The sequence below is a fragment of the Accipiter gentilis genome, chromosome 1 (genome assembly GCF_929443795.1).
Source record: "Accipiter gentilis chromosome 1, bAccGen1.1, whole genome shotgun sequence".
Classification (NCBI taxonomy): domain Eukaryota; kingdom Metazoa; phylum Chordata; class Aves; order Accipitriformes; family Accipitridae; genus Astur; species Astur gentilis.
This window is the reverse complement of record NC_064880.1, coordinates 48,423,376-48,444,539: the sequence shown is the minus strand read 5'-3', so window position 1 is coordinate 48,444,539 and position 21,164 is coordinate 48,423,376. Positions and strand designations below refer to the sequence as shown.

Here is a 21,164-nt window from a genome sequence, read left to right as displayed (position 1 = left end):
TACCTACCTGTTAGATTGTACTGATACTGGAAGCAATTTTGGTTAAGAATACATGGCTTCATTTGTGAATCTTCAGGGCAGGGCTTCGTATTGACAGAAGACCTTAGCACTTGTCGAGTTCGGGTTTGCATAATATTCGGATCACACACCTATATACAAAAGCGATGGACAGTACAAGAGACCCTAGTAAATCATACGGACACCAACCGCCTGGGGTTGTTACATGCACATCCACGGCCATACCGAGCTACGATATAATCATGCTTCTGTTCTAAAGATACTTAAAGGCATATGAAGGAAAAGAAATGTGATTCAAAGGTAAGAATCCAATATTAATAAAAGTCATCTTTTGTTCACCCCGATTCAGCTATTTTAGACAATCCTATACTATTTACTTCCAACTGGATAAAGACCGTGCTGTTTTGCTGTGGTCTACTTTCCACCTCTTTCCAAGACTTCTAGTGAAATGCCATAGTACTGAATAATGGGACAGGATTTCTGGCACAATTAATGTGTTTTTAAGTAATAACTGACGTTACAGCAAAGATTTCATTTCTAGGAAGGATATTTGTAATTACATACCAGTTATGATGCCGACAAAAAGATGGGGTGACTTTTCAAAGTATGTGATACAAATATTGATGGATGACTGCCTATAAACCAGGATTCACTTGTTTACATTTTCACGTGAATAAAAACCAATTGAGGCCAGTTTTCATTTGTGTTTGTACATCACAGGCATGAAAATTGTTTGTTTTTAGCAGCTCCCCATCCTCACTCAGTACTGTGGCATGGGGCTGTTTTCCTTTCCATTTTGCTGCAGACAGCAATAGTGACCAAATACTTTCAGCCTTGCAAGAAACATCCCCTTTATGTAGAGGAAAGCATCTCCTCAATACCCCAAATCCCCTCCTGCAGCCTCCTGCTTACCCCTCCTCTGCGATGCAAGAGCTCTTCTTTTGGATGTCACACGGAGGCATCGCCCAGCTCTGCCTATGCATTTCTACGTTGTTCCCTTGGTGTACTTAATTTGGGGCTATAGCACAAGCACTGGCTGGGCTTCGGTGAACGCAGTGCCACTGCTGGTGCCCCAGCCCTGCCTGTCACATCCATGTCTCATGCCAAGGGGAAATATTTCAGGATGAAGGAGTCACAACACCAAAGATTAAACGCCTGTGACACCGGGCAAGGCTAAGGTGAAGAACACTAAGGATTGCTGCTTTGTCTCATTAAACGAAATCACAAAAAAGTCTAAATAAGCTTATTCTGAAGCCAGAAATACGTAATAGCCATTTCAACTGCAAGGCTGGGACAGAAAAGCAGCCCCAAAGGCACAGGCTGCTGAAACTCAGCAGAGTTTTCTGGCAGCCCAGTACAACGGCAATGGGTGTGTAGAAGTGGTCGCAGCAAACCTAATGGAAATAAATCCCTATTAAAGGTATTCACAGCCCTTTACTGAACAAGATGACCTATTAACTCCTAACAGTTTCTCATTAGGACTAAAGCTTGCTCACGAACAGCAAAGAAAACCGAAAAAACAACGCATGTAGAAATACCTTTTCATAAATGCTTGGGAATTTAAAAGATGATTTTTCTATAGAGTACTTTAATTACAAAAAATAACCAGCAGTTTAAAACCACAAGCTTATTATCATGCAATGAACTGCCTGCAAACACTGAACCTTGCACGGGTGAAATTATGGATAATTCCTGTATTGTGAATATTAAAGAGAAATGTAATGGCATTGCAGCATAAATCTAGACCTCAGACTACTGTAAACTGGATAAATTGCACAGATGATAGCATAAACAAACAGAATGAATATCAGGACAAATAGAAAAAAAAGGCTGGTCTAGTCTTAAAATACACCGTCAGGGCCTATTTTCCTTAGGCTTACGCTATGTGAAGGAAATTCTATTATGTTCTTATTGCTGACACACACCTTGTCAAATTATTTTGAATGGTAATCTTATTTGAACACCAGTGGTCATCTAAAATGCCCAATTGTTCTTCATTATCTGAAAATTAAACCTATGCTAAGCGTTTACCAATAGTTTACTGCCTTTTCCACAAATAATCTGATTGTTCATCCTCACAACTAACACTAATAACTTATTTGCCAATAAAACAAAGCAAATTAAAAAAAATCAAAGAAGGTATCTCAGTAGCTGCTTCTAATTAATGTTTCTCTGCATTATGTCACCAAAGGGAAAAAAAATCCATGAAAGCTGTGACAGAAGTTAAGTCTGTGCCATCTGGGAAATACCTGCTTTTGCTCCCTTCGAAATAAGAACCTGCAGACAGAAAATATGCATCATTTGTAGATAAGTATCTTCTTTTAATAAAATAGCGTTTTTTTCCCCCATCTAGCATGCTCCCCATTGTGCTCAATTACAGGGCACTGATGCAGCTCAATGCTGCACATGCTGTCATACCGCCACCCGCATTTCCTGGCTAGCAGGACCATTTTCCCTCTCAGATGTCCTCCTAGTGGGTAGCAGACCAGTCTAACAGGTCAAAATCTATCTGGTGTTTGCCAGGATCCAAATAAATGACTGGTTTACTGCAGCTCTGAAGCCGGCGTTCTCACTGCGCTGATGAGCCATGTTGTTCAGAAGCCAGAGCGGATGCGATAAGCTACCCACTTTTACCAGTTTTGAATAATAAAGAATCTCTGTAGGAAAAGTGTTCATTTAATCAAGCTGAGTACATGGGAAACATGCAAAAATTCAAAGTCGGCAAACTGTAACTAATATCCTGTAATATTATTTGTTGAATTTCTCTTTACGTCAATTGAGAAGTCAATTTAGTTTTATAATTGATTTTCTGGCCTTACTCTTTCAAGTTAACTATGTAAAAAATTGAGCCAAATATATATGGAACTGACTAAGCAGCAGGAGGGAATGACTTGTAAAGAAAAAGATGAAAGCTGGGATTTTCAAAGGAGCAAGAGGGAACTGAGTATCCAGCTACCCTGGAATCAAAATGGGCTTGGGTGCACAACTCCTGCAGGACCCCTCCAAAATCCCAGGCTGGAAAAATTAAATATTTACGATGTGGCAAAGGTTGAGGAATGGCTTGGCAGACTCAAAGTCATCAGGGATGTGAACGGTTAAAGTTCAAGAAGAGGGATTGTTTCCAGTGGGGAGATGCTGAGGGTATTAACAAGCAATAACAAAGAGAAGTGCGAAGGCTGCAAAGCATGAGGACGATATTATGTCACCATTGTCACCACTGCCATCACTTTCAATCCACCAGATACATGCTATCTGGTCCTGAATTTGGATCTTAAAAAATACTGAGAGAAACCTATCACCATTAATGGCAAAAACAATTTTAGGAGGTAGGACAGAAAGAGCAATCAGTAATATTACAGAAAAAGCAGCAAAAGAAAGAAGTATTACTTGAGTAATTAAAGAAAGAAATTATCACAGTTAATAAAGATGTGGGCAAGATTACAGAAGGGGTTGATTTTGAATATTCTCACAAATGAAGAAAATTACAAGAACAACTTGACTGTTCAAATGCTCTTCTATATGAAATAGTGAAGGTGATGTTCAGATACACGGATCAAGACTGTATCTGCTCTACCCCACTAGGAATCCAAGTTTCTTATCGCAAGCATGTATGTATCTACAGTTTTGGGGGTTTTAAATAAACAAACACCATCATGATTCAGCAACCCTTTACTGAGTATCTTCACTTACAACTCCTCTCTTCCCACTGAGTGGACGCTGTACTTTCAAAGACATTATTTTACTTCCAACTGTTCTATTAATAACTACTACTTTCACTGATCATAGATTGAGCTTTTTTTTAAAATTATTTTTACATTAAGTCAGCCATTACCTCCTGTAAGGTAATCACAACTGGTTTGTGCTCAGCATTAGCCAACATTTCTTCTACAGCGGAAGCACAAGGAAAGAGGAAAAGGTGCAGCCAACACCACCATTAAGAGAAAGGCAGGTACATACAACGGAAGCGTTCAGTAGTGGGAGTTTAACTTTCACTTGTATTTTTGAGATCGTCTCCTTATGGTCATGCTACTTATTTTTACGCCTGTGGTTATAAATCTGTAACTAGTTTCCATAGTTGGAACAATGGGGTAGAATTGGGCGTAACAACAAATCTCCTTACACAGAAATTGAAAGCCAAGGTGATAGACTTAAGATTGTAATGATTTATTAAGATAGATTTAGGCAGCGTCAGAGCCAGGCGACGGTTGAACTGAGCACAATGCAGAACCCTGTGCAGGTGCTGAAGCTCTCCACACGCACAGAGCTCACTGATCCATGCCAGGGTCCAGATCGAGCAACTCTTGCCCAGACCTCATGTAACGGAAAGAGAAAAAGAAAGTGGGGTGGAATTCAGCCTCTCGCTTGCATCTCGGTTCCAAGCACATCTCCAGCGAACTGCAGTAAGAGCGACTCTGGAGACTTGGCACCTTCACCTATCTTTCCAGGAAACTGAGGCCCTGCTCTGCTAGAGGGTTGGTGGTAGCAGGAACGACAAGTAATTCTTGCTGCAGCCTGGGGACCGCCAAACTTTAGTGCCTGCTGAGCAAGTGGAAAACCTTTGTCCAATTTCTGCCTCTGTTCTGGACAACTGAAAACCACTTCCGACGCCACCCAGACTAGAAAGAGATTAAAGATTTATAGACCAAAGAAGGACAATGGATATGGGCGCCAGCTGGCCACAAATATAAGAGAGGAAACAAGTCCTAAGAAATAGAGGTAGCTGTGATGCACGAAGGTAGAAGGTCAGAGGCCTGGAGAACTCTATGTACCTTCAAGGTTAGGTGCCAACTCAGTTTGGCAGTTAAGTTTCACAGACTATGTTGTTGTTGCATTTAGTCCAGATTCCTTCTGGATGACTGTAAGCAATGGGGTGTGTAATTCAGGCATGTGCTTCCTTTGGAATCAGTGGTAGGAATGGAAATAATTTCTGGATGGAAATAATAACAGGGACCTAACTGAGATCGTACATTAACAGCCTACAGCAGTAGGACGTCATACACAGACACAGTAAGTTTCTTTACGTGTATAACTATATTGTCCCAGCCTACTTCATTGTATTAAATCTCACCATTTCCATTATTCTTTTCTATGAAGTGTGAAAAAAGTTGAGCTAGAGCCAGGGATCTATAGGCCAGATTATATAAACCACTACAGAAACAAAATATTCTGAAGCAACGAATATAAATGTACATAAAATGTTAAGGTAGGAATGAATCAGAGTTCTTCCCAAAGGACCATTTAGAAATTATAAAAGCAATCATCTTGATTCTATGGAGGAATTCTTGGCACTATTAATACTGCATTTTTTAGTATTTCTTTTAGCCAATCATATTTTTCCACCATGAGCACTTGTCACTATTTTCAGCTAACATAAAAAGCGAGGGACACAAACATACACAAAAGATGTACCCAGCCTTTGCTCCAGACAATAACAGAACAGACAAAGCACAGAAAGTTTGTTCTGGAAGAGAAGGACATTAAATAAAATAAAACTGCAAGGTTATGAATGCTAAGTTCCAGAGTAAGAGCTGTTAACATATCACACATTAATATACACTACTAGACCTTCTTTGTGATGGATTTTAAAAGCTGTCCATTGATCTAGGCTCTCATATGCATCATAATTGTACAGCACAAAGGTTGTAACCCATTAGAGAGCCCCTTTAAGCTGTTTAATTTATCAAACTGCTTGTATAATGCATACTGCACTATAAATAGCCAGCCACATTATATTTAACTGGCTATTCATAAGGAAACATACAACCTCAAACTAAGGTAAATGCATTGCCAGCAACAGGATTTGACTATTTTTAGCAGTGCAATGAACCGTTATATTGTTCATGCCGATGTGGATGTTTTGTAACAATTTAACAAGCCATTTACAATAACATGAGCAGTCTTTTGAAATGAAAATGTATTTGCATAAATTTTCTTTTTGAGATGCATCTAAGTTCTGAAACCTTACCTGCCTCCATATATAACCATTACTTTTTGAAAAACTATTGTTAATAAAGATGAGTAAAAATAAAAAACCAAATCTAAAAAAATACAGCAGTTACCAACTTTTCGATAAAGCTATACAAAAAATCAAGTCACAGCTACGCATAAGGAGAAGTGCATGTTCTTCCAAAAAGCCTTGGGCCAGCATAATTCTCATGCTTGACCTGAGTAAATTATCTCTTGGGCAAGAAATACAACTTTGTGCAAACTTCATTCTTCAATCCAGCCTCCACACTGCAGGTCCTCTGCCAAACCTACGTATAAAGGTACTAGTTGCGCTGAAGACTTTGGTGATGCATGCGGTGAGCCCCAGCGTCTACAAGAGTCCCCAGCTTCTCTTCCAGTTGGCATTTCTAAACTGCAATGACTCCGACTCGCACCTACGATGCAAGTCACTGCAAAACCTGAGAGTTGGCTGTACTGCCTGGTGCCACTTCTAATATGATCAGTTGTTACAACATTACACTCCCCCCGCAGATTCAAGAGAGTAATAACTCAATTGTCCAAGTCCTGAGCATTATACATCGCTATTGATCCATGAGGAAAATGCTCGCTGAAACAGAGACAGCTGTTCTCACTCACTAGACATGTAACCTCCTAAATGAACTAATTTCAGACCTCTTGGAATTAGCTGCTAGAAATGCCAACAGCTGAGGCAAACAAGGAGGCCACTCCGATCGGCTACGGGGGCTGTGACAGCTACCCACACGACAAGAGAGGTAACAAAATAAATTTGAGGTAATTATTTCAGGGACTTGTAGCACAACTCGCATATTAACTCTTTTTAAGAATGCTTTGATGAATTCAATTGAAGTCAATTAATTACATTTCCAAGTCAGATGAATACAAAGTCGAGACACTGCAGGAAGTGCATGTTATTCGATCACTGAATATGTAACAGAGATGATAGGATTTTGGTTTCCAGATTGTTTAGCTGGGTCTTTGAGCAATCAAGTGATGATGTCTGACTGAACACGCTATTGTAACTGGAACGAATACGAAATCTCTGAAGCAAAACGCAAGTCAATCTAATTTGCTTATGATTTTTTTTTTCTAACCAGCAAGCTTCAAACTGTTATTTTAAATGGCTTTAAAGCCTTGATATTCAAGTTACGTGGATGTTACTTAGCGACAAAGAAGAAAACTTTATGAGCCAAAAAACAGTCTTCAATCAGAGGGAAAACCATTTTGAATTTACGTCTCACAATAGAGAATCTGAGAAAAACAGGGAAGCTTTAAATCAGTAATTATGAGTTTCTCGAATCCAGTAAAGAGACAAAACCTCAAAAGTAACCTCAGCAGCTGCATTTCTAGGTCACGGCAAAGTGTCATTAGAGGAAATATTAAAATTTAGCTTTGTGTAGCAGGGTTAAATAGCACTATAATCAAGATGCAAGAATTGCGATTCAGTTGGAAAATACACATAAAAGAATTGTGGGATCATCTGAAATTACAAAAGACCACCCTAGAAACACAAATATTTAAAAGCAAAAGGGAAATGCAGCCAAAAAAGTAGAACAAATACAATGTTTTAGAAGAAAGAAGTATTGAAGAAAATACTTCCTATTGACAAAGCAGTCGCCACCTTTATGACTCATTGATTTCAACATGATTCAAGATCATTTACCATCCTGAAAGTGCAAAATTCACATAGGGAGAGTACTGCTACAAGATAAAACCGAGTAATACCCTAGAAAGTATCCAGAGTACAATGACATATTGACAAAAGGTACACTGGATAATCTAAAAGGCCTTTTTATATTCAGCTGATAAGAGTTAGTTATTCTGCTATCAGGATGAATTTATTAACAACACTATAAAATATGAGCAGAACACCAAAGCAACAGGAAAAGAATTCTCACCTGACCAAAAGCTTAGGTAAATATCTCAAATAGAAGAGCTACTCAGGCAAAGATGAGGCTGACATTGTGATTGTTCATTTCTTACAAACTAGAATTTGTCAAGTTTCATAAATCCTCTTTATCTCCAGCAAGCCAAACATGACCAGAGATACAGGAAGATTTCCTGGAATCCTCTTTGGCAGCTGCCTCGCAAGCGTGCTACAATTAAAAGTGCCAACTATTTTGATATGAAATGTAAATGGGCTTGAAAAAGAGCAGCCAGGATGTATGCTTTTGCTTTTTCATTGCAATATGATGTGATCCTTCAAATTTTTCTGATTACTTAGGGAAGAGAAAGGAGCCATACTTAGAAAACGGGTTTTTGGTGAATATTCAAAAAGCATTTTATACATCCTCAGAAGACAGGCATTTATTTCCAGTTTGGCATGAATCAGAAATCATGCATGAGTATAGCAGCTATTGAGCAAAATTCCCTCAAACACAACTAAGTAAACAGCTCTAACGAGCAAGAGGTTCTATGCACGCAAACTTACCGATGTGTTTTTGGGCTCCATGGGAAGACATTAAATGCAAGGCTGGAGGCATAACAGGTCTGAGCAAAAGACTTAACATGAGATGCAGACTCCTATATTTCGGTGTCTATATGTAGGGTCTCCATGTGAGGTCCAGACCCAAGCTCTCACTTGCAACCAGCGGAGCTATTCAACTGACCATACGTAGCTCTTCCCTTACAGACAAAACAGGATCCTCCGTAGGCTTCATTGCCTTTGTAACTTCATTGAAAATGTCCACCAGCTTGTGGCCATTCTCAGTGACCACTTTTTCCTAGTGGCGACTCAGGAGATGGAGGGTTGCATTAATTACCCTGGTGCTGGCAATGACTCGCTCCTGGCCACCGCTTTTCCCTCAATCCCTGCCCCATCACACCAGTACCCCCACATATACTGAAGCTACACCACCGTCATGGTACAGCCATTCTGCACTTGCAGCAAGCCCAGTGCTTGGCTCGGAGATGTTAAGCATGTGCAGCCTGGGAGGTACTGTGCTGTGTGGTCCTCTCTCAAAACTAAACACAAATAGCCAAATGTCGTGGTTTAACCCCAGCCGGCAACTAACCACCACCCAGCCGCTCACTCCCTCCCCTCCCCATGGGATCGGGGAGGGAATCGGAAGGGTGAAAGTGAGAAAACTCATGGGCTGAGATAAAGACAGTTTAATAGGGAAAGCAAAACCCGTCCATGCAAGCCAAGTGAAACAAGGAATTCATTCAGCACTTCCCATGGGCAGGCAGGTGTTCAGCCATCTCCAGGACAGCAGGGCTCCAGCACATGAAAAGGTGACTTGGGAAGACAAACACTATCACTCCAAACATCTCCCCTTCCTCCTTCTTCCCCCAGCTTTATGTGCTGAGCATGATGTCCTATGGTCAGGGATATCCCTTGGGTCAGTTGGGGTCAGCCGTCCTGGCTGTGTCCCCTCCCAAATTCTTGTTCCCCCCCCAGCCTCCTCGCTGGTGGGGTGGGGGGAGAAGCAGAAAAGGCCTTGACTCTGTGTAAGCACTGCTCAGCAGTAATGAAAACATCCCTGAATTATCAACAGTTTTCATCACAAATCCAAAACAGAGCCCCATACTAGCTACTGTGAAGAAAATTAACTCTACCCCAGCCAAAACCAGCACACCGGAGTAGCTATAAAAGGGAGACAGCACTGCTGTAAACTCATCAAAAGGAGGGTTTTATCTGTCCATAAAACTTCAAGCTGTTTATTGCCTTGTATCTGGACAGAACTATTTAAACACATGCTCCATCAGCACACAGTCATCTCAGTTTCACAACAAAGCATTGCAGAACAGCTTGTGAAAACATATTGTTCAGTTAATTGCATTGGCATACAGATGCCCTCACATTTGTGAATTAACATCTACCATGGCAAAAGGATGTACAAGCAGACACAGGGACTGTGGCACTCGGCCCTGTGACTGCCAAGAGCTACGCTGCCTGATGGAGTGCAGCCCACGAGCTCTGGGCATTCCATTCCTGCTTCTGTGGGCTACAGGGGCTTCACCATTGCCAAAGAGGAGCCTTCAGGGCATCTTAAGGATACTAGGGTGCTTAAAGCTTCAAGCAGTCCTTCGTAACCAACTGACTGCCACCAAGGCACCTGAAAAATACCCAACGGCCTTGAGGATCTCTGCGTTAAGTTTAGCGCATGCTAAAAGGAGGAAAATCTATCTCTGAAAAAAAAGTCAATGGCAAAGAAACAGCCCAACCACAGCGGGACTTTGAAAGGTATCCAAGCGTCTGTATCGGTTGCAAGAGCATTATACTTCATCAAAGCTATGCTGCTCAGGAGGAGGCAAATGCAGGAAATGAAACACAAGATTTTATTTGACATGTTCTTACTGAGTATATTGATACGCTACACAAAATATTACGGAAGGAAATTACCTGTGTCAGCAGTAGTATAAATACCTGTCCAATAACCACTGAGACTTTTGATAATGGCCCTGTTAACACTGGGGCAATGAATATATGTTTGTCGCTTAAATACATCAAGCAAGTCTATTAAAAAACCCCTGAGATTAAACCTGGCACCTATTTCAACACCAATCAGAGAGAAACAATAGGTTTGAAATGACACGCTTTGAGGCCAGAGAGTTTTCACAAGACAGAATTTGCAGCTTCTTTCCATCTTGCACACTTAGGAAAACACAGAGCACTTGGCAGTGGCTTGAATCCCTGCATAATTCACGAAGTTTTGAGTATTTCATGACATGACAAATTGTTCAGGCATCTTGCTGCCATGCCCCTCTGTTGCTGTTGCCTCAAATCTTCCCTCAAGGTTTTGAGGAGGAGGAGACGCTGGACAGAAATAGTGTCTGTTGGGAAGGGAGAGCTGTCATTCCCTCAGGCCTAAGACCTGTCCGGCGGAGCGTCACCACCACAGTTTACCGGCAGGTTTATGGCAGTCGTGTCTCACTCACAGAGCTCTCCCTTGCAAATATTTCCTAACACAGACAGCCCTTACTGCAGCTAGAATACCGGTCCCTTCACCCACTCTGCTTGTGTGGGTCCTCTCCCATAGACCAAGCAGAAGGATGTGTTGAATCAACTGTCACAGTAATAACTCTGTGTTTTACTAACTAACTTTCTATAGCTCAGCCTCTATAGAAATACAAGAATCTCCAGATTCAGCCATGCTGGCAGGATCCATTAAACCTGACCTCCCTCAGAAAATACTTTACTTTGTTAGAAACTAACTATCTCATGAAATAGTTGAAGGACCGAGAAGACCGACATGTGAGGAACATTGCCACAGAGACACAAGCAGGAGAGCCTACCTGCGGACACTTGCTCCACTGTCCCCAGTCAGACACCGCGCACTCACTGGGACAGTACAAGCTACACTTCTGTGTTAGATCTGGGATTTCAGCCTGATTACACAGTGCATTGGGAACAGTCTCCCCTCCGTGGTCCTCAGCAGTACTCACACACCTACACGGAAAACAGACATTTTCATTAGAGGATCACCAGCGTACTACAGAAGTGATGGATATCGACAGGTCTGCTTGACCCCATATAGGACACTATATGTAACACAATAGCTATACACAGCACGGCCGGTCAAAAAGCAGAATTAATCATTTTAATGCAAATCAAAACCAGCTACATGCATGACACGTTTTTGTTATTCTCAGATTTCAGTAACTACTTTCAATAAACATTTCAAACTTCATACAGAGGGATTTTAACTTTGATCGGCTGACAGATGAGCGAACAGAAAATGACAACCAGCAAGAACAAACCTTTGTGCTTCTGCTAGTAACATCCGAACATTTGGAAATAACTCAGCATTTCCCCGTGCCTGGGGAATGAATATTCACTAATAATGAACGCCACTCCGGCGTGTGCAGTGCCATTACTTGGGGAAAATGTTAGCAAATCAGAATATGGAGGTTTGCACCTCAGGGGGCTTTATGCATATATGGCATTTAGGTTGAAGAATTCTAATTTAAACATCATGCCTTCTTCCTGAAAGATGTCTTGATCGTAACACAAGGCTGCACCTCTGAGATGCTTTTCCTGTAAAACATTGCACATAAATGCATGTTTCTTTTAATTTGAAATACACTGGACTCAGCAATGTACTCACTGTCAGATGGCCAGATATTGCAGCTTTATGCAAGTATGTATCAGGTCTTTTTAATCTGGAGTACCTGTGCTTTTGTCTTCACACACCTGACTTTCCTCGTTTGTATTCCTTCTCCACAGTGGAGGGAATTTTGTTCGCTGTTGATTTTGCACGGAGACCACGGTTCTACTACCCAAGAATACTGATTGCACTCGCTGTCGCATGGGACTGCCTCGTACACCTGCCAGGAGAAAGAATCAAAACTGTTCATTTGAACTATCCAGGTTGGCATCTCTGCAGAAACGCCTCAGCCAAACCCAAGAAAGAGTACGCTGAAAAATATTCTGGCTTACACTCTTTTTGCTAAGGTGTTGTAATAGCTTTAAGTTCATTTATTCATTATTGACTTGCCAAGGGATTTTTAAGTATATAATAAACAGTAGTATGCATGCAGCATCTTACAAAACAGGATAAATAACAGCTACTTCCTGCAGCCAGAAGAGGAACTCCATTACAATTTCATTTGCTCTGACTGCTCTCGCTATAATCTATCACATGTCATTCACCAGGACTGTAGGTACTGCATCCTTTTGTGTTTCGGAAGGTACAAACTTAAAATCAGCACTCATTTACATCTGGTTCTAACATATCCTTGTGAGTAATTTACCATAAAAGAATGAAATTTCATGCGTCCTACAAATTTCAGTTTTATACAAAAAAACTGTAAATGCTTTTTTCCCAACAAGTGACTTATCTCTAACACATCTCCTAATCAAACACGACCATGTATTCAACTGAACTGTGGTATCTACGTAGAGAGAAAAATACAGCCAAAAGCTTGATGAACATTTTTAAAAGGTGCCAGATATTCAGGTTGTTAGAGGCAGCACACTGAAATATAGTACATTTAGGTTTAAACAAATGAATGCATCAACAGTTCTATTACAGCAATGAATAAAAGTTATTTATTTTAAATCCAGTTTGTCTGCAGAAGCTGGTTTGAAGATACAGTGTTCTCTGCTGCTTTGTAAGAAGCACAATGCTCTGCCCTGGAAAAATACGGTGCACCTAAAATTTCTTTTTCTGCACACCAAAATCTCCTTGGCCTTGCTGCTGTGGAGCCATTCAGTTTTTACCATTAAAATAACTGTACATCAATGGCCTTCCTCCCAACTACACGTGCCCCCCCCAAAAAAAACCCCCCCACCATTCAGCCACAGGTTTAATAATTGATAGCTTAATTTTAAAATAGCAGATTACAACTATGCATGTTGTGGCCACAAAAATAAAGAAACCTTATGTGCAACATTTTGGAGGTAGGGGGGATGAGGAGATCGAGATACCAGTCTGAAAACAAAACTGATGCCCCATCAGATAATTACATTCATATCAAACAAAAAGAAGGTAACTTGCTAAAGAAAACCCCTCAGGAACAGAAAATGTCAGAAACTAATTTTAACTGTGGGTCTGCCTATATATTGTGCATAGGTTTAGCAGAGAGGAAAGAGTAAGAGAAGCTGAAAAATACAAAATACGTGAAGAAGAAAAGAAAGGAAAGAGGGAAACAGAAGTCGGGACTGGTGGGGGCAAGGACGGCATGAACTAGTAAGAACATCACATTTCATGCAGAAGAAAGGGAAAGGGAGGGGAACGAAGAGGGCAAAGGCAGTAGTATGATTAGTACCATTTTTCCCACATATTATTAAGCACAAATTCTTTTTCACGGTCTGTGCACAAATAACACGAACGAACGTGCAAAATTTATTAGGACTACTATGCCAGGGATGAAATACGCACATCAATAACGTCTGGTACAACTACCTTCTTGCACAAGGGAGCGGGGTCACCCTGCAGCTTTTTGGGGGAGTGCGAGAGGTGCGCGACGTTTCTAGCGTCTGCTGGGCCTGCACGAAGCTCTTCAAAAGATCGCAGTGCACCTCAATCACTCGCTATGGGCTAACGATTTCTGCATGCCGAGGCGGTGGTGTTTGGCCTAACTATATGATATACAGGTATCTATGTACTGTACAAAGTGCATATAGAGGCTAAGTTTCCTAGACTGAGCGAGCAGTACCATAAATGCCACTAATTAACTGTGCAGCCATGCTCATTAACACTAACTGGTGTATTCAAGAGCAAAGAGAGAAAGTACCCGCTGAGCGGGACCCGTGCTCAGCATCAGCAAGCGGGGAGCCCGCAGGCACGGCGAGATGCGGCAGCACACCGAGCCCGGCACGAAGCCACCGTCCTGCCCCGGCCAGCCTGTCATCTGTAGAGAGTTACTGACTCCTGCAGCCATTTCCCTGCACACGCCGGGGGGAGAAGAACAATCCCTCTTTAGGCACCGCAAAGCCTTCACGTTCCCCCAAGACAGCCAGGAGATGGATGTAGAGACAGGGAGTATTTATTAGTTTCCCTGCTCCGTGGGGGGGAAGGAAAAACTACGCTCTGCCTGTGTTGTCTGACAAAACATACTGCCGTCTGCAGGAGACGATTAGTTGAAGAGGGAAATGTGCGCTTTAGGCATGATCAGAGTTTCCCTTGTCGCAGAGGGGAGGCAAAACCAAGGGAGAGAGAAGAGCCAAACTTCGTAAGAACTGGCTGCTGGCAGGCAGGGAACCTGCAGCCCGGGGAGGAGACATCTCACTGGGCAGTGTTAAGGGAGGTAAAATTTATTAATAAGTTTATTAAGAGCTGGGTGGGTGCCTGGTCCTGCTCTTTAGACTTTTGGAGAGAAGGACGAGGTTGGGAGAGGCTGGGAGGTGACGGTGCAGGTGCTGCCTGCTCCCCTCCACGAGCACGGCAGGGCAGCTGGGGCAGGCACAGCAGAGTGGCTTTAGGGATTTAAGATTCTTTTCCTTGCTCTAATTAATAACCCTTCCTCAGCGTTAGAGGATATCACTGTGAATCCCACAGGTCACGACACGAGCACTGCCAGCCCTTCAGTGCTCGCCCTGCCTGCAGCGAGCGGCCTCTGCTCCTCGCCTGGACGAGACCAAGAGCTTGGAAATCCCTGCTCGCTGTCTCAGTGACCTCTCAATGCTCTGCATTACAATCTGTTAACCTCAGACCTCGCCGAATGAGCAAAGTCAACCTGCAGACAGCAGTAGAGGCCTAATACCAGGAATTTACCACAACTGCATTTCCGTGGTCAAAACCTCCTGCGGCATTTACCTGGTGTGATTTCTGTGTAAGAAAACCGGCAGGGTTTGGGCAGGGATGGGATGCCACGTGAACTAAAATCTATCCGATGAAACGTGTGAGGACAAAACAGAGATCCCATATGCAGTGACACAAATACATGTGATGTGAAGTGATACTTCAAATGCGCTCTTTCAAGAGCAGGCAGGATTGCAATAATAAAGCCATTAGCAAAGCATTTGTATTCTGCTGTCTAATCGTGTCAAGCTGGTACGATTACACGTGAAGCCCCATCAGCTCTCCTCCTCCAACAGACATCCCGCTCTGCACCAGAGGAGGGAGGGCACACAGCGCTGGCCGCGCGATCCCTGCCGTACCTTAAAACCCAGGGGGTTTGCTGCTGGCCCATTCGGTACTTCCAATTTGGTCAGGATTCCCAGGTTACACTTGCCACCAAAACCCCGAAATGTAATTGTTACAAATAATCCTAAGTTATTGTTCTGACACCATTGCACGTCCCGTCTGTGAACAACCTCTCTCCTCTGCCCTGCGTCGGCGCCGAGCAATGCCATCTCCAGTAGAACCTCTGAGACGCCGGGAAGGTGCAAATAACCACCCTGCGTCATTGGGAGGGACAGATTTCTTCAGAGCGAGTTACAACGTGTATCAGTTATACTCTGTTATGCTTTTAAATGGGAGTCTCAAAGAGATGCAAGATTTCCATGGGTGAAACTCTGTGGGTATGCATTTCGGAAGCTGTGAATATAATTTGTGACTCTACCTTTGCATTTAAAAGAACACGGTGATGTGGCATGTGTTCCTTTCCTCAACAGGAAAATGTTTTCCTCCTGTTTCTCTCTCCTGGCTTGCCATCATTTGTTTTCAATCACTTCCAATTCCTCTTTTCTTGTATTTAACAAAAACCAAACCAACAAACCTTAAAGCCTTTCCTTCCTATCTTTTGCTAACAGCTGTGGTACTTAAGGAGGTCAAACAGATGATGTTCTTGATTTTGCATTTTCAAAGGATTTCGGCTAAGCCTTGCTGTTCTTTGGGTCCCACCAACCAGGGGAACCCGGGATCACTTCTCACCTCCTGGCTCCATGGGAGCACGCTGTCCTGACCCTGAACAGTGGTGTCCTCACTCCTCACCCAACCCAAGGACCCAAAGTCCCTGAGCCTGAGGGGGTTGGGATGTGCTCCCACGGATCCCTGGCTGCAACACAGAGCGTGTCAAAGCTTCAAATCAGACACAGTCTCAGTATCCTGGCCCACATCACATTTGCCACCTGCTACCTCAGCTGCAGACACAGAAGTCTCTTGTCCAGCTACTCCACTTCTCCCGAGCACAAAGACAACAGTTCCTTTGAAAATCCACCTAATGCTCAGCCTTCCCCAAACATGCAAACCCACAATGACAATGCATTTACAAAAACCTTCAGACTGAGCCACCCAACACACGTACCAAGCTGTACTACCACAATCCATCTCCTGAAGGACAGAAACTCAATGAAGTCCATGCGATGGGCACAGGGGCCCATTGTTCTGCACTGCTCAGCGGGGAGAAAGATACTGGAAGCTGCGAACACCTGACATGTGCGGAGCTGCAGAGCTCAGCGCCCAGGGGACCAGCCTGGCTCCATCCCTTAGTGCCTTGCCTTTAACCCTTTCAAGAAATAAACACAATCAAAATACTTACAGCATTTTAGGAAATTAACTGCTTTCCTCAGTTTTTATTCCTATACACATGCTGGGGTTTGGGCGCAATGAACCAAGGGGTGAAATGATGCCAGACTGAACTCAATGGGAGTTTTGCCACTGACTTTCGTAGGACCATTGTATCACTCTTCGTAGCCACAATTAACCTGGAATGCATTAAAATCTGAATCCTAAAATCAAGTTGATGGGTGCCGTTCTAAATAAATGAAAAGGGAAGAAGGACAAAAGCTACTTTTTAAGAGACAAACTGCTATAGGCATGCCCCAATAAAAGAAGCCCGTTCCTATTCACTCCAGTGCAAACACTGAGTCCTTGCTCAAGTATCTTGACATTGACAGTTACTTCAACAAGATATACAAACATTAATCTATTTTCTCTTTTAATAGCTGATACTTGCATTTTAATGAAAAGTCCAAATATCTAATGATCAGAGAGCTTTGGTATGATTTATAATATTGTGTAACTTATTTAAATGTAGGTCAGGAATAATACTGACCTTGCAAAGGACGTATAGGAACAAGTGCACTTGCTCAACTGATGTGATTCATTAAAAGAAATTCATACCTACACTTCAGGTAGCTTTTCTGATGACCACCTGCAGAGTAAACTAGAATGAGGTTCAACACTTCTGAAAATCATAGTGACTTCATATTTCAGTGAACATCAAGATTTATTGTCCCTCAAGGTAAATATTGACTCTGGTTTTCCCTCAGTCGATATTTTAACTTTCAAGACAGTAAATCTTGGTGTTCACCTCAACTAAAGTCAATATCTGCTTATTATATTAGAACAACCAAACTGATCATTGTAGCAGTTGCCTGAGACCCTGAGGACAACCTCTGTGCTATTCATTTCTAATAAAAATGGGCTAAATTCTTTGCTAACATAAGTTCATTTCACATCACTGCCCTTATACCAAGGTTACATTAGCCCTAATACATCGAAACAGCCAGAACCAAAGAAATAACAACCTACTTTTAGACTATGGAGACCACCATGAATAACACTAAAGCTAGAAAAGATCACATATAGGAAAGAGAGCTGATTTGCTCTGGTTTGCAAAGACACTTGCTGGTAAGCAAATTCAAGGGCAGATAATAAAACCACTCCTACTGAGACAGGCCAGCAATTTGCTCACTTTTAATACTTCTTGCATACCCACTTTTATGTTCCCTGTATATCCAGGCTGCAAGAGGAGGCAGCAGTTGGATGTCGCCGTGCAAAAGTGGCCCTCTCCTCCTCTTCCAGCTTATGGCCACCACTTCATGAAATCTGGACCACAGCCAGCACTTCTCTTGCAACCAGCTTGACATGAATGGATCTGGAGCACGGTGGGAAATACAGCTCCAAAGATGTCCATCCATTGCAATTACCTGCAAATTTAACTTCTATGTTGACTCCATCTAGTTCATCCAAATGTCTTTTTTGGTTGTAAGTTGCCCATAATTTAACTGAATAATTTTTATAATGCTCCAATACTGCCTTTGCATTCCATTTAATCCAAACCAGATGATTTTTAATAACGAGCTTCTTTTACTTAATTCTTTAAAACTGAATTCAAAATGGAACACTTACTTTGTTAATTACTTAAGTGCTTGTTTGATTTGGCAGATCTAAGCACGCATTTAAAAGCCTTACCGAATTAACTGTATATCTGAAGGACAAGTACTTGCACATTAACAAACACTACATTACAGAAATGACCTCATTAAAATTTCAACATTAAATGGTTCTCTTTAAAATAAAATTGATTTTATTTCATGCTAGTTTATGTATTGATCACAGTCACCAGAAATATGCTAACCGCTCACCAGTATTAAAACTGATTGAACAATTAATTTTCAAGCAATTTGGATTTTGCAAAGCAGCTGTTTCACTGATGAATACTTGTCTTTAGGTACTTGGATGCTGCAAAGAGCCACCAAAATTAAAAAAACATTGCTCAAGAATGACTTACAGCACAAAAGTTTGAACAGATCAGCATGCGGTAAGACTTCTGAAATTATCGGAATTCCTGAAATTTTATGCCTCTAGCAGATACCTGCACAAATATTCATGAAGCAAATTCAGCACTTTTCATTTTCATTTACACCCAAATGAAAGGAGTTAGTGGTTTTTACATTCTTTGTGGTATGGAAAAAGAAAATTAATTAGAGCTTCGCTAACATTATGAAAAGCCTTCACTGGTGTTGAACCAAGTTTATAGAAAACCTAGACCTGCCTAAAACTTTGTAGCTGGCAAAAGGATGGGATCAATTTTATTCTAAGTACAAAATATGAATTAAGAGTCAGGGCAATAATTACTATAGCATAGACAGAAAGACGTATCAATTCCTAGTCTCTGCCCTGCAGGCAGTATGGAAGTCCCTACAGAAACAGACCCTTCACCATTACTCGAAGGGACTAGCCCTGATGACAGCCTTCAAAAACACTGTTGAAAAATGATTTTCACGGAGTAGGAAGGGTAAAAACAATTATCAATCCTCTGAAGTTTCCCCAGCTCTTGATTATCTATTTATAGCCTGACCCTCAAAACTGCTTAACTTTAATCCTAATTTACACAGGAGAAAACGGAGGATGAAGAATTGAGTGATTTATTAGAGGCTGGTGAGGGAGCCCTCAGGGAGTGGGGGACTGAGTCTAGAAATGCCCTATTTCTTGCACTAACTGGATGACATCTCGGCTTAAAATCAGATACTGAAAAGTTCAGATAAAGACATTTCAGGATGAAGCTGTCAAAAAAAGCAGCACTGTAAAATTCTGTCTGTACAATGAGGAAAAGGAAAAGAGAAAAAATTAGGAAAGCAGCCGAGTATTCTTGCTATAAAGACATCTGGATGCTCCACTTTCCCTCACCATGGCTTCTTGATGCTTTTATTGTATCCAGTCTTTTGCTGGACTTTACAAAATGTTCCCAGTAAATCCCTTATTTTCTTCTAATGGATGATTAAATATGCAAAGACAGACACCGCTGTATTTCAAATTCTTAAGTGCAACAAGTGGAAAATGCCTTGTTTAAAAAGCTAATTGAAGTGAGCTCTGTTGAACCCCAGTCATCACAGCTCACGCTTACAGAACTAACGTGTTACGCAGCAAGGTTTATTAATTCGCATTTACTAGTGGTAACTGCCTTTATTTTCTGTTCAGATTGGTGCAGGCATTAAAAACACCAAGTTGTAATACAGTAAAGCATGAACGCTCCTTCCTGGAGATTAAAATAAGAAGTTGGCATCATTCGACGTTAGAAAATAAGAGATAATGCGCAACTCCCGGCCCTGAACCTGCCTCCCTGGTTTCACTCAAGGTTTTACTATCACTACAGCCTTTGAGGAGCAGAACACAGCACAGAGTATAACGTTGCAGATATCATGCAGATATTGGGTATTCATTTCTACCTGAAATACTCAGGCAAGACAATTTAGCCTCAGAGTTAGACAAAAAAAATGGAGATGTTTAAGTGTGAATGGGAGATATGTGAATACAATCCCAAATGGCCAGTTCCTGTAGCTCTGCTTTTTATTTTACTTTCAAATTATGTTTCTTCACTATCAAGAAAATATTGAACCTAGATGAGATACTACCAAATGCCATTTTACTATTTTGTCAAATATGGGGGCCTAAAGCAAGGCAGAAACTCGTTAGTGAGAGTTTTGGTGCATTTTTGCTGATTCCAGAAGCTCTAGGTGCTGTAGCTTCTGCTGTCTCCTTGTCACAAAACCAGGCAAGCATAGCAAATTTAAGTAGATATAAATAAATCAATGTCCCGTGTTTTTGAAACAGCACATTTTGCTGCAGCTGAAGGATAGTTTCAGGGGCAACAAACAAATGTGGCACCTCTCTCGATGAATCTGTTATGCAGTAATAAAGTTGGATCCAGTTTTAAGGAAAGGAAGGGAAAAAAAGCCTATTGGTGAAGAACAATTTCAAAGCCCCTTTTTACTAAATGAGAACAATAAGATAAGATGAAGACAGATTGCAACACCAACCTGAGCCTTTGTAGATGTCCATGTTAGCAGGGCATGACAAGCAGAAAGGAAAGAAAATTATATATTCATTAGTTTAGCTGCTGTATGATAATATTGCGAAGAAAAAAAAAGCAGAAAATCTGCTTAAAATAAAATTGCCACAATGTAAGGTTGCATTCAATTCTTCAATGCCCCCATCGTTCAAAAAAAAAAAAAAAAATCCCTTAAGCAGAAATCAGGCATTTATTTGTGAGTGAATGAAAAGCACGACTATGCTGAAGAATAAAGCAGAACTCATTCAGCTTCATCCAGCAGTCCTTTGGATTTC

General features: G+C 41.6%; 1 protein-coding gene across 1 annotated transcript in view; it reads right to left on the bottom strand.

Moving 5' to 3' along the window:
* The window catches only part of THSD7B (thrombospondin type 1 domain containing 7B), a 334,912-nt gene that overhangs the window by 26,908 nt on the left and 286,840 nt on the right, over window positions 1-21,164 (bottom strand). Inside the window, exons 17-19 of the mRNA XM_049809853.1 lie at window positions 12,119-12,252; window positions 11,221-11,374; window positions 8-149 (exon numbers count right to left, since the gene is read on the bottom strand). Coding sequence (XP_049665810.1) covers window positions 8-149; window positions 11,221-11,374; window positions 12,119-12,252 — 430 coding nt within the window. The remainder of the gene's footprint in view (window positions 1-7; window positions 150-11,220; window positions 11,375-12,118; window positions 12,253-21,164) is intronic.